Source organism: Centroberyx gerrardi, chromosome 22 (genome assembly GCF_048128805.1).
Source record: "Centroberyx gerrardi isolate f3 chromosome 22, fCenGer3.hap1.cur.20231027, whole genome shotgun sequence".
Lineage (NCBI taxonomy): Eukaryota > Metazoa > Chordata > Actinopteri > Beryciformes > Berycidae > Centroberyx > Centroberyx gerrardi.
In genome coordinates, this window is record NC_136018.1 from 22,859,494 (window position 1) to 22,873,659 (window position 14,166).

Consider the following 14,166-nt stretch of genomic DNA (forward strand, 5'->3'; position numbering starts at 1 on the left):
TATTTATTGTTTTTGTTTAATTATTACTATTAATTTGTTAATGTCAATAATGTTACCTGAATCTATACATTATATTACATATTATTATATATGGCAACATAGGTTTCTGTCGCTGTCACACACACAGAGAGAGAGAGAGAGAGAGAGAGAGAGAGAGAGAGGCTGTTTCTAGTGAAGCTGGGCAGCAGGTGGGCAGGATTGACAGCTTGGATTTCATCTGAGATCGCCTCACTGTTGTTTTTCCCTGTGCATTAGGTGGCCAAACACAAACAAGTTTAAATAAAGCAAGGGCATCTGCATCAAGCCCAAAGAACCACAGCCTGTTACTGCCAATATTTTCAAGCGACTTTCAGAAAAAACACCCCAAACTCGCTTATAATAAGCAGACATGGCAACTATATATTGTATATATATTGTGAACGAGGCTCGCAAGGTCAAGCCATGGTCAATTGACAGCTGTTTTGAATACTAGAATTTAAATATCTCAGCTTTCAAAATGTCTGTCCATGACTTCTCCTAGACCCAATTTCTGCACAAACCAGTGTTGTAAGGTTTTCAAAATCATGCAAGGAAAAAATAGTTATAGTGTATTTATCCCTTTCAATTGCCAGCCTGTTGGCCTTCTCTAAATTCTAATGGTGTAACCTAAATAGTCTAGCTGGTCCAATATGCATCATGTAACATTCTTCTTCCTTATGTACTGTTTTATTTCCTTTGTATTGTTTCATCCTTGTTTTATACTATCTTATATGACATCATACTCTATGTGATATGAGCCGTTTTTACTGTTCTTTCTAAATTTCCCTTTCTCCCCTTGTTTTATACTATCTCATATGATATTATATCATATATGTGATATTAGCTGTTTTACTGTTCTTTTAAATTGAACTTGAACTTCTCCTAGATCCCCTAAACCCATTGGCCTTTCTAGTGTTAAGGAGCTGTTACCCACCTACAAGAATTTCATTAGCATGGCTTTATTATGGTTTCATTGTCCCATGGTCTAAATGCCATTTCTGAGCCATTTCCTCCCTGACGAGAATAAAATTCTGGAGGAAAAACTGAATATTTCTTTTGGCACGGAAATTGAATATCGGCACAAAATAACTCTTGGCAGCTTCAGTCCAAAAATATCAGTACCAGCCTGTACCAAGTCAAGCGTGAATTATCTGTGGTAACACTCACGGGTGCAGAGACGATCTTGACGGTGACGCTGGGTGTGGTGGCCCTCAGCGCTCCGGTAACACCGTGGTAATACCTGAAGCAGACCTGGGTGTCAGCTGGGGGGGGGGGACAGAGAAAAAGAGGGAGAGACACAATGAGGGTAGAGGCAGAGAGTAAAAAGACATGAATCAACATTAATTTTTTTGCATTGGGTACAAAAGGGCTCGAGATACATTGTGTAACTATTTTCCAGCAAAATCAGAGAAACAATAAGGCTGCGATCAACAAATGAACTTGACAATAGGCGTGGCCACAACAAAAACCCATCTATGACATATTTTGATTTTTGATTTTTTTTCTGATCAAAAAACAGAGGTTCAACAGAGGTTAACAAGCGTGTGTGTGTGTGTGTGTGTGTGTGTGTGTGTGCGCGTGTGCGATATCTTAATAACATCCCATAGCCTTATTCGGACAGAGAGGCTGAGTGATCTAATTCAGTTAGTGTGCTAGTGGGAAAGAGCAGCGATCATCAGCTCATACAGCAATAGAAATGGCAGGAGGAGGAGATGAGGAGGAAGGAGAGGAGGAAGAGGTACCTTTCTCCCTCAGTAGACTTTGTTGTTTGATTCATAGCTTTTCAAGACAGATACAAGGTAGCGTGGATGAGTGTTACAGGTCTGATCGGAGAGGGTTGAGAGTAGGATGGAGGGGGAGAGAAGTTAATGTTGATCCTTCTGGAGGAGTCATGGGCCTGATGCTGCATTCTTATCATAAGGGAATAACTGTCAGAATGACTTGATGGTTAAAAGCGATGACTATTCGGAAAAATCGGGGTCCATCGACTCCCTCGAAACCCAGAGTTCCCTAGTAACTGACTAGTTAACTGACTGTATGACTGACAGGTGTACTGGTTGATTTACTGACTGACCGACAGGATGTGTCCGTCTCTAAAGCTGCTGCACAAAAGGGGAGGAAAAGGCAAGAGAGAGAGAGAGAGAGAGAGAGAGAGAGAGAGAGAGAGCGAGAAAGAGAGAGATTATTAAAATATGCCTTTACTGGCTTTGAATGATTTGTAAAATGACATGTTCAGAATTTTTGGACTGTTTTGAATTATCATAGATAGCAACAATTATATACTATTGTATAGCTAATGTTTTCACACCAAATAATTTATAGTTATTATAAATAATGAGGATTATGTATTATTGTATAGGTCATGTTTTCAAAGCAAATAATTTATAATCTCAATATGGTTTGAATGTAACTGTTGTGTGTTGATTTCTGAAAACTGTAGTGCTTTGGCAATATTTCTGATAAGCAGCCATGCCAATAAAGACACTGAATTGGAAATTGGGAGAGACTACACTGTGAAAGAGACAGAGATAACAAGAGAGGGAGAAACAAAGGCAGAGAGATCGTATTGTTGGAATTATTATTATTGTCATCCATAGTCTCTTTGATGCATCCCAATAAAGCCCTTTGAACTGAAATGAACTGAATTGGATTGAGAGACTGATAGAGACTGATAGAGCTGGGTTCAATTCACTTTCAGGCCAGTTGGTTCAACAAATCTTCACAACTCCAATACAGGAAAACTTTTGGCATGGGAAGGCCATCACAACTAAGCCATTAAAAAATGATTGAGACTTAATGCTCTGCCTCGCATTAAAAGTACGAGTTATAATTATTATGAGTTACAGTAAGTACATTTTCAGTTTCTATTTACATTTGAAAAGGCTGAAGTTAACCTATTTTGAGATGAGAAAAGTCTTTACGAGAGAAATTCATAGTATACATCGTAGTAGTATCAAAGTGATTTTTGTTCATATTAGTAGTTGTTTGCATTATGATGATCACTGACTGGAGGTCACAGTTAAAACATTTACCAGTACATGATAAGAGGCTGGTCTAAGGGTATAATAGAGGTGGGATAGAGGGGCGGGAGGACATGAAAAGAAAGAGAAAGGCTCGGAGGAGACGGGGAGATTAAGGGCACAGCAAAGCTCCATGTTCTTCTACTGAACTGGCCAGAGAGACTCAAACGCCTTGACAAGATGAGCCTCCATTGGCTAATCCCTAATAGTAGGACACACACACACTTGATGCATGCTGAAAAGACTGAAGTGAATGAAGATAGACAGCGTGCCTGCAATCTTGTTTGTGTGTAACAGAAAGACAACAATATAGTCAAGTCAAGTTTATTTGAAGTTGTATAGCCCTCAATCACTGTTACAGTCTCTTGGACCCAAATCTGAAAATATTTTTATTGTCAGATATGATTTTGTCTAGAATTCCATGACTATCTGTATTGTAAGTAGAGAGATAACAGTGAAACTATCAAAACAATCATTCTTTTACATTCTCTAACTGTGTTAACTTCTTGTAAATGAAATAATGCTGAAGTTTAACAATTCATCAATTTGCTGTGGACCCCCTGGAACCGCCTCAAGGACCCCTGGTGGTCCCCGGACCCCATGTTGAGAACCACTAACATAGAGGACGGTGTTATTGAATGGGACTCCCTGGGTGGCTTCACTCTAATAAATGTGTTTCCTTGTGTGCATGCTCGTAATCTCTCCCTCTCTTTCTCTCTCTCTCTCACACACACACACACACACACACACACACACACTTCCCTAAGTCCCTAAACAGCAAAGTAGACATTTGTGACTGTCTCCCTGCACCCATTTTGCCTCTCTCTCCCTCTCTTTCTCTCTATGTCTCTCTCTCTTTAACCATGTGCCTCTGTAAGCAAGCCCATTACTTTCCTACAGCCACAGCTTTAAGGATAAGTTTGGCGATTTTGGACCTATATATAATTTGTCTCTTGCATACCTGTAGTACTTGGACCCACAGAGAATATTGACTCAGTTCCTCACCCCCCTCATCTTTTTTCCCTTTTCCCCTTTTCTCTCCTCCCATTTCACTTGCAGCCTAAAGGTGGGATGACTGGGCTACTCTAGGACAGTGGTTGTCAAAGTGGGTTTCGGGGACCTCCAGGGGTCCTTGAGGAGGTTCCAGGATGTCCCTAGCAAAACAATGAATAGTTTAATTTCACTAGAATTTAATTCACTAGAATACAATGTCTAAGAATGACTATTGTAATCCTGGGTTTCACTGTCACCACTGTATCTCCCCATGTATAGTGTAGACAATTATCAATTAATACTAAACCAACAACAACTAAAATCTTCCCATATGGGATTAAATCTGATGAAATCTGATCTGTGTCTATTTGGGGGTACATGGCATTAAAATGCTTGAGAACCCCGCTGTCTACACGTTCCCAACTGCAAACTTGACAGCTAACACTCCCAAGGCTCCAATTAACCTTTGAGTTCAAGTATAACAAAATCCATAGTCATGTAATAACTGCCACCACATTTGCGGCATAACACATAAAATGAACACCAAAAAATTAAATGTCTAGGAAGGCAGGAGGTGGTAGTAAAAGAAAAATTATATTTCAGGACAGTTACTGAAAATGACAATAAAAATATACCTTCTCCCTATACTCTATGCTCTACAAATCTATCTGCTTCTGCGTCTGGTAGTCAACCTCTATACATATACACACACACACACACACACACACACGCACACACACACACACACACACACACACACACACGGACAAGGCAGACACTCGGCTTGTAATAAGTTAAACTAAGACGAAAACTAGGTGTTAAAAAACACTGTCATGAACTGAAATAAAAATAAAAACTAGCCTTTGTGAAATAACTAAAACTCAAAGAAACTAAACTAAAAGAAAAAGCAGGTAACTAAGAAATAAATAGCCTGGTGAAATTCTCAATTTACTTTAGGCCAAAGAGGTAGTTTCAGGTCCAGACTGTAACATTAAGACAGCTATGAAACAATAAAAAAAGACTTAATAATTTGAAAAAAGACATGATGTTACCCTCCAGTCCAAATATAGAGGAGTTTTGTTACTTACAGTTGGTGAAGTAGGAGCTGGAGTCGATCTTCCAAACTATCTGTCCCTTGTGAGATCCGTTGACGCCTCGGTTTTTGTAGTCCAGAAAGTTCTCCGACAAAACCTCATCTGGGAAGAGAGATACAAACCGCTGAAACCACAGCGCACTGCTACATCTATTTCTTGTTTTTTCTTTGAAGTAGTATGTATTCCATGTCCTTGTACAATCAATAATAGAAAGTACATTGCTATTTTGATTTTCTGCATTTGATTCTCCAAGTATGTTGAAATGTTAGAGGACACTTCATTCACTTCCAATGAATTGCCTAAACCTCAAATGACTTCTCAGTACATTGAACAACCTCTTGCACAACACAATCCTCATCCAACAGAGGTCTTCCCTCACTGCCGACTGGAGCAAAACTGTGGCTGTTTATATTCTTAATACTTAAGTAGTAATACTACTTAAATATGAGGAGTGCTTGTTTTAACTTATCTTGCAAGGTATGTAGTCACTTTTGAGGCTAAGTTGTTTGACAAAATGAATCTACTTCTAATAATGTACAGGTTCAGTAACTGAAACTTGGGTTAGACGATATATTGGTGTGTGGATATTTATCAGATATCAACCAAAATTGATTCTGCTGCGACACAGTGATCAGATTACACACAAGTATGCATATGTTTTATTAAAAATACTGACATTCAAAAACCTATATCAGTCAAACATCTCATTTTGTCACGGTCTGACTCACCAACAAGGTACATTCCGATCCAATCCCCGGCGTCCACCTCCTCCTTGATGTCCCATGTGATCACCAGCTCCTGGGATTGGCCGATGGCGTAGTGGGAGGAGCTGACGGTGAGGGTGGAGCGGGTCTCCGGGGAGACCAGGTCGGTATCGCTGGTGGATCGCGGCAGCCCCAGCATGAAGGCCTCCTGGTTCAGCCCGGTGACAGCGTAAGTCTCCGGGCCGCAGCCGAGGCGACCCACGTCCTTACAGCGCCGGCGGGTCTGGCTGCTCCGGGTCGGGGAGGCCATGGCCGCCAGGCCCAGGAACCGGTTCTGGTACAAATTCTGCAGAGGAGACACAATACAAATACATTTTTAGCAATTCTCTTTCAAGGGAAAAAAAGTAACATGGGACATGGACTAGAGCTGAACAATTAATTGAAAAAAAAAATTGAAATCGCAATATGAACTGAATGTGGCTGCAATTAATTGCTTAAAGGGGGGGTATCCTAGGATGTGGCAATTCTTAATATTTCTGGTGATTTTGGTACTTGGAGGTGTGAAGTAGTAGTTCAAAAATTGAATCAAATTACTATGTCATTTCCCCACAGTCACCAACGATAAAACACGCCCCCTTGCACAAGCCAGTCAGATTTTGCACCAGTGTCTATGTAGACACTGGACTGTCTGAAATCGACCAATCAGCGCTAAGAGGAGGGCGGGCCTTCCAGAATGGCCAGCCAATCAGAGCAGTAGCTCATTAGCATAAGAAGCTGCTTATGTAAAACGACCTATTTTCTTGTAGGTGGGAAACAAACACTGGGAAGTGAATAGCTATAGCTATAACTAAACTATTTTTACTGAAAAAACTTAACAGATGTATTTTATAGACACCAGGTAATTATATAAAAAAGCAAATGATACCCCTCCTTTAAGAGAGAGGCGTCCAAAATGGATTTCTAAACAAGGTGTTTTAAAGCTGCAGGTAATCTTTGGTAGTATAATATTGGTGAAAACCTTTAAATCCTGCACACTGACATCTATTTTTTTTTTTACAAAATCACTTTGATTTAAACAATTTTAAAGTTCTAAAAAAAATTATGACAAGAAAAACGATGATATGAATCACAGTTTAAATCGCAATTGCAATATTCTGCCAAATAATCGCAATTAGATTCTTTGTCAATATCGTTCAGCCCTAACATGGACTCAACAAGGAGCATAGAGCAGGAATGTAAATCTTAAATGCTGCTCCGTAACTGATTTAGCAGCTTGCTTTTTGTTGTAACACTAAAGAAATGATATTACGCATAGTGATGAAGAGGATAATGACTGAAGGGGTGTGCCTATGATCGCAGCCATGCCCCTTACTCAGAACACAACATGTCTTCAGGCTGCATTGCATTCTGGTCTATTGAAGCTACTGTCGGTGGAGAAATGTTCATCTCTTCCTCTTCTATAATGGATTTCTCCCTGTATGATTGCTGAATGTTAGATAGCTGAAAAAAACATTGCTGGTATCAAACTCCACTGCAGCTATGCTGGAAATATCTTAACATGATGTCTGTGTTTGGGTACAGGAATTACAAAAATACAGTACCATACAACAGACAGGACCCACAAATTCAAGGTACATCACCAATAGCTGTTTATAGTGTTAAAAGTGTTTTAGGGTGGATTTTTCCTTTAACCTGATACCCAATGCTGAAATGACAGGATATCATTACCATTATTTACTTTGATTTTTGATGGTATCTGAGTGCAGTATCGATATCAGTGCAACCCTAATGACTCTAGCTGTTGATATTTAATGCTTTGTGTGGAATGGGTATAAAAAATGTAATAACATTAAATGAAGATGCTGCAATCTTTTATGTACCCAGCTCACAAGCATTTTTCAAGTTGTTGATACTGATCACTATAACCATCATGTTAGCAATGGGAGACTCATTGACACCAACTGGCAGAGAAATCATTTGGACAATCACACACTGACAAACACAAATTGTACAAACACATAGATGAACATGTGTCCGTGCAAGCACGAAAGCATCAACACGCACGCAACCAGGGACAAGCATGCCGGGTTCACATAGCCTACTCAAACACAGATGCATGCACACACACAGCTTTGCACGCACACCACACCCCCCACCACACACACACACACTATATTGACGCAGAAACATCATTTAGGCCATTGAACATAAAAGCACTATTAAACATGCAGGAGACAGTCATCCAGGCAGTTTAGGAAAGTGGAGCAGGGAGGGGGGGGGGGGGGGGGGGGGGGGGGTCACTAATGTAACTGTTCATATGGACGACACACAGATGAAGGGGGGGATGATGGAGATGTCAGTGATGTCTTCAGGAAGGCAGAACAGAACAGAGTCAAGTACATGCAAGTGAATTGTGTGTTTTCTCTTTGCTCTGACAGTTTCACATATAAAACACAACACAGGCCCAGCTAGTATTTGACAGACAGCGAACTGATTTCAGAAAGATATTTAGGTCCTGATTTCACAAAAAGATGCAGGTAGCAGCTATGGATGGATATGGACGTTGTCTCAACTTTTACTTTCATGCCATATTTACACGGGTTTTCAACATTTATGCAGGCCGTCATATCAGCATCTATTCAACATCAAAATGTCTGCAAGAGCTCTATTTGCAAAGTAGTATTTTTGTCCCTGTTCTACTACAACCCTTCCCACATCCTTGCGCCCAATGATACACCAAAGAATATCGAATTCCAATGCAATAATGGATCAGGACCTCCGATCTAATCCACATAATTTCCTAGCAGAGGAATTGGCAGGAGTGGATGTGTGCATTGTGGGATTGGTGATGCCACTGTTTAGCGAGTGCCATCCGGCCCAGGACCTTTGTCACATGTCATCCCCCTATCCTGTCTCTCTCCACTGTCCAATAAAGAAAGAATGCCGTAAATAATCGTAAAAAGAATGCACATTTGTTTCGCCTATAAGCGAAAGCCAAAATAAGAAAAAAACACACTAGCCAGAGATAGCAGCGCTTTATTGTGTTTGCAGTGGCAAACTAAAAAATATTCCACAGAACAGATCAGGGGGTGAGCAAGGTAATACAAAATGTAGACATAGTGATCTGGACTGGTTTGTATCATATCTGTCAAACAGAAAATCTTCTGTTGCTATTGGTGACTATACAGTAAAGATTACTTGTGGTGTTCCTCAAGGTTCAATACTTGGGCCAATCTTGTTTTCTATTTGTTACCTCTGGGCCAGATTATTCAGCACAATATATCAATATATCTTTCCATTGTTATGCCGATACTCAGCTGTACTTGTCAGTCAACCCTAATGATCCCAGTAAGTTGTCTGTCTTGCATGACTGCCTCGCAAATGTTCAAGATTGGATGTCTCATAACGTTCTCCAGCTAAATTCTGAAAAAATCTGAAGTCCTTATTATTGGCCCTAAGCCTGTCTCAGGTTAGATCCAGTTGGCTTTGGGGCCACTTGCCTCAAACACTAAATCTCCCTCAAGAATCCTTGGCGTAATCTTCGATCCCAATCTCAACTTTGAGCAACATATAAAAAAGTTTCTACGGTCATGCTATCACCAACTTAGAAATACTGCCAAAATAAGATCTGCCTTGTCCTTCGCTGACACAATGAAACAATAAAATAAAAGCATGAATGATACATGCTTTTATTTCTTCACGTTTAGATTATTTTAATGCCCTTTATACCTGTTTTAATCCTCAAACCTTGGCCCGGCTTAGTAGTAGTTCAAAATTCTGCAGCAAGGCTAGGACAAATTTGAGGTCACATATTACCCTAATTTTAGCTTCTCTGCACTGGCTGCCTGTGAGTTTTAGAGATTTTAAAATAGATTCGATTTTAAAATGTTACTAATCACTTACAAGGCACTTTATGGTCTGGCACCACAGAGCTTTAAACACCGTACAGTTCTCTAGATGTGGCCCTGCTAGCTGTTCTAGAGTCAAGACCGAAGACAAAGGGTGATCGTGCCTTCTCAGGTCTGGCTCCTAGACTCTGGAAACACTAGAACTGCTGGGTCGGTGTCCTCTCAAATGTGTCTTAAGACACATTTTTATAGGATTGCTTTTACAAATGTCTAGATTTTATTATGTTTTGGCTTTATTATTATTGCGGCCATTTTATTATTTTGGATCCTTCATTTTACACTACTGTATTCTTCTACATTCTACATTTCTTCTTGTACCTGCTTTCTTTTTTAACCGTCCCTCTGTTTCTGTGAAGCATTTTGTACTGTAAGCTAGAAGTGGAATGGTTGTGTCTTTTTATGTTTGTTTGTTTGATTTTCTTTTAGGTTTTTTGTTTTCTTTTTGCTGTTTTTTTTTTATTGGAAAGCAAAATGGAACATCATGAATATGGCCTTTTGTTTGAATCTGTTTGTTTGAATCTGTATGTACAGATTCAAACAGATTTATTAAGGAACATGAATGTTCCTTAATAAAGAATTTAAAAAAAAAAAAAAAAAAAAGCAACAGTAACAAATAATGATAGAAGGGTGCAGGTCTACATTCTAATGTGAAAATTAAGTAGAGAGTTGATGTATAGCAGATCATTCTGCAGATTCACGCATTTATGGTTGTTGTGGATTGACCCTGCAACTGTAATACCTCTTCTGGCAAATTACATGAGATATTTTACTGCTGTTGGGGAAAAACACAAAACTGCAATTATGCTGATTTTTTAAAATCATATTTGAATTTAAATTTTACATACTCATGTTTGTGTAAGAGTTTGCTCCTTGGGCGCATGAAACCTGTTAAAAAGCAATTGGAATGACCTCTAATAGTACATCCACTATTGAGATCTTTGTCTTTTTTACTCTAATGGTGTGTTGAAGCTCAGAAATTCATGTTCAGATTAACTAACAGTGAAGAGTGCATACTATATCACCAAAATGACCAAATCAGAATTCCATGCTCTTCACTAACAATATGTGGAAAGCTGCCTAACGGTGTTGGTCAAAAAATAAAGCCTCTTTGAACGTGTCATGGTCATGCATATATAAATTGTATGTAAATCTCATTATTTTGCCAACATGATATTTATTTGTATGGCCATGCAAATCAATATTGCACCCAATTCACTAACACCAACTCCCCCAAATGACTGTAGCACATATACAGTAAGGTCCTTTGAAAGGTGGTGGAAAGACTTTGTGCAAAGAGTTTGTCCATTCACAATGGCTAAGACGCAGGCTTTCTCACCATCAAGTCACACAAGCAAAGGAGAGGGTTTTCCATCCTAGAATCTCAAATCAGATCAGAGAACACTCCAATTATAAAGGGGCTTTAGGGCACAAGGATTCAGCCTTGGTGGATTAGTCTTACAGCTGAAGCACTTTGAGCTTGCAGTTGGTGATGAGGGGGTTTATTTGCTTGCACAGTGCTCTTTTCAAGGGCTTGCCCACACCACAACTTGATTTGAATGCATTTCTTGGTGAAAAAGACAGTCACTCCAAGCTCAAGCAACTAGCTCAAGCAACTGAGGTACAAACAAAATGCACAAATTGCCCTCTCAACACATTCTAAGTGAATCTGAACACACATTCCCTGCATATTCACTGTCTCTCTGTCTAGATTTTGTTTTGTTCTTCTAGGTATGGAGGTATATTTCCCTCAAAACAAATCGTACGTACAACCAAGATTGTGAAATTGTTAAATCGTAAAAAACTAATTTGAAAACCCAAAATCAGTTCTGTAAATCTATAAACAGGGTTGTGACATAGGTAAAACATGGGTTACAATCCTGTCTATAGATTTACAGAACTGACTGTTTTCAAACAGATTGAATTGAACCATTTCACAATCTTGGGTTTACATAGGATTTATTTTGGGGGAAATATAGCTCCACATGTGTATAACCCAGCCCCCGTCAGTAGTCAGTTTAACAAATCATACCCTACAATGTCACAGGCAAATCTGTAACTTTGTCAACAGCTAACATTACTGACCAAAAATGAATAATAAAAGCACAAATAAGACACAGTGGGACAGACAGCCATGGGTAGCTTCCACACAGCCAGCAACAGTATGGATTCATCCTAGGGTTAGACCGATATTGGTTTGCTGATTATCAGACAAATATTGTCCTTTTATTAAATATGGGATGTGGCCCAGTGTCATCCACCTCTAATATGATTGATATGATGCGGTTTGATTGATTACATAATTATTGTGGAATTGATCAATTCTGCACTGGTTGAATAAAATTTCACATGAAAATGGTCAAATTTAAAGATATTGAATATTGGCACAAAATATTGATTGGCAGCTTTAATCTAAAAATATAGGTATCAGCATCAGCCTTCAAAAACCCATGTCGGTCGAATCCTAGAGATGTATGCTGGGTGGTGGTTAGCGAGCACAAGGAGAGGGTGGTAGGGGATGGTGGGTTGTTGGGGGGGGGCACTGACCTTGATACTACAGAGCTGCATCAGCATAATGACCAGTCAACCCAAAGCAGACCAAAACCTGGGGGAAGGGGGAGGAGAAGGGTGGCGCATTACAAACCACAGAAAAAGCACGGAGGCAGTGGACATAGCTGGTGAAAGTCAAGTACGGCGTTTGTGTGCATTCATGTTGGAGAAAAAAATATCAGCATCATCATCGTGGAGAAAGCAATATCTGGGGCTTTCGTGCTTCATCTTTGTCAGATAAAGATGAATAATTGAGAAACAGCAAACAGACAGACAAACAAGAGAAAACAGAGATACAGACAAAGACATTGTGACCTCTGCAGAGAAACATGGAGACACTCAGCAATGGACAGACAGAACATCAACGCGTCAAAGGAATTTCAACTGAAAAAGAAAGACATAGCAACAAAACCAACATCCCAAAAGAGTTTTCATGTGCATCTACAGATGGTCACATGGTTTGTATTGCAGCATCGGAGTGACAAGCCTGCAAAGGAAGACAGCAAGGTCAAGGGAGGTTAAAATATACACGAGCATCCTTTTCCTTGCACAAAAATAGAACTGAATTCCATCAGTTAGCCTAATCTCTGTGTCTTTGTCCGTCTCTCTCTGACTTTTTCTATATCTCTTGAGTGTGTTGAGTGTAACATTTTGATCAGATTCCACACAAATATGAATGAATATGCAATCATCATCATCATCATCATCATCATCAATATAAATAACACTGTTACTTCCTTGGCTGGATTTCAATGGAGGGTTTTAGTGTCCCATGGCCTAAATGCTGCTGAGGCTTTCTTGTCAATGTAGTAACAAGCACAGATCCTGTACAGACCAATGGCGCTTGTGTTCAATTCACATCTATGCACTGAAGCACTGCGACACGGTTATCGGTTAACTTACCAAATTCCATTAACATTATTTAAATACCACAAGGTAATAATGTTGCCTACCGTTTACGTTTGTAGAGCAGCAGAAGACGAGTTATCAGGTTACTGTCTACAAATCCCGTTACTAACACAGGCGAGTTTGGAGCAAATTGTTACACTTTGGTTTTCACACTGGGAGACTCAGTAGGATTGAGTACAATGCTGCTGGTCTGCTGTCTGTGCATCTCCAAATGACAAACATGACGTGATGTGCACATCAAGCGCATTAGAGATCTATTTAGATCAATTTCTATACATTGGCAAACTTTTTATTTTGTTCCTCTGTATGGGAAACACTTCATCTCGTAGTCAAAGAAGTGCATCACCTCACAAAGCGACAGATGACTGACTGACTGCCCGACCTGAATTTAACTCGGGATGCCCTTGGCTGTGCCGTGGGAAAAACAAAGATTTAATGCCGTTAATTACAGAAAGCATGTTAATGAACTACAACCATAATTCATTATGCTCCTTCCATTTGCACAGAGAAAGGCAAAGTTAGAAACGTTGCCTAATAATGGACTATTTGCTTCACAAAACTAGTGATAATCAGATGGCAGTAATGTCAGCTAATGTTGCAGCAGTAAATTAGCCAATGCTAGCTTATATTTTAATAGATTAAGAACTTTAAATGTATGGATCCAACCTGTATACCGAAGGTGCATTTTAATGTCAGGTGTAAATGTAAACCAGCTATCTCTGACATAATCTGGATACAATACATGTTAATACCAGGTGGAAAAGAGGCCTCTAATTCAGAGGTTAAAGAGCAGGTAATTCAGAGCAGAGAAACGTGGACATTTCAAACACCCTATTCAGATCAACACTGTGTGATACTGATTCAGACACCCAACAAATACGAAAAAAAAAAGGAACTGATAATCAAAAACATCCCAAAACATCTTGTTGTCCACATTACAATGGCTTAATTAAAGGTCCCATATTGTGGAAAA

General features: G+C 39.5%; 1 protein-coding gene across 1 annotated transcript in view; it reads right to left on the minus strand.

Annotated features, from left to right (window-relative positions):
* hecw1a (HECT, C2 and WW domain containing E3 ubiquitin protein ligase 1a) overlaps positions 1-12,308 on the minus strand; it is a 92,150-nt gene extending 79,842 nt beyond the window's left edge. The window contains exons 1-4 of the mRNA XM_078291331.1: positions 12,282-12,308; positions 5,854-6,175; positions 5,120-5,227; positions 1,186-1,280 (exon numbers count right to left, since the gene is read on the minus strand). Of these exons, the coding sequence (XP_078147457.1) occupies positions 1,186-1,280; positions 5,120-5,227; positions 5,854-6,175; positions 12,282-12,308 (552 nt within the window). The remainder of the gene's footprint in view (positions 1-1,185; positions 1,281-5,119; positions 5,228-5,853; positions 6,176-12,281) is intronic.
* Between the last annotated feature and the right edge of the window lie 1,858 nt (positions 12,309-14,166).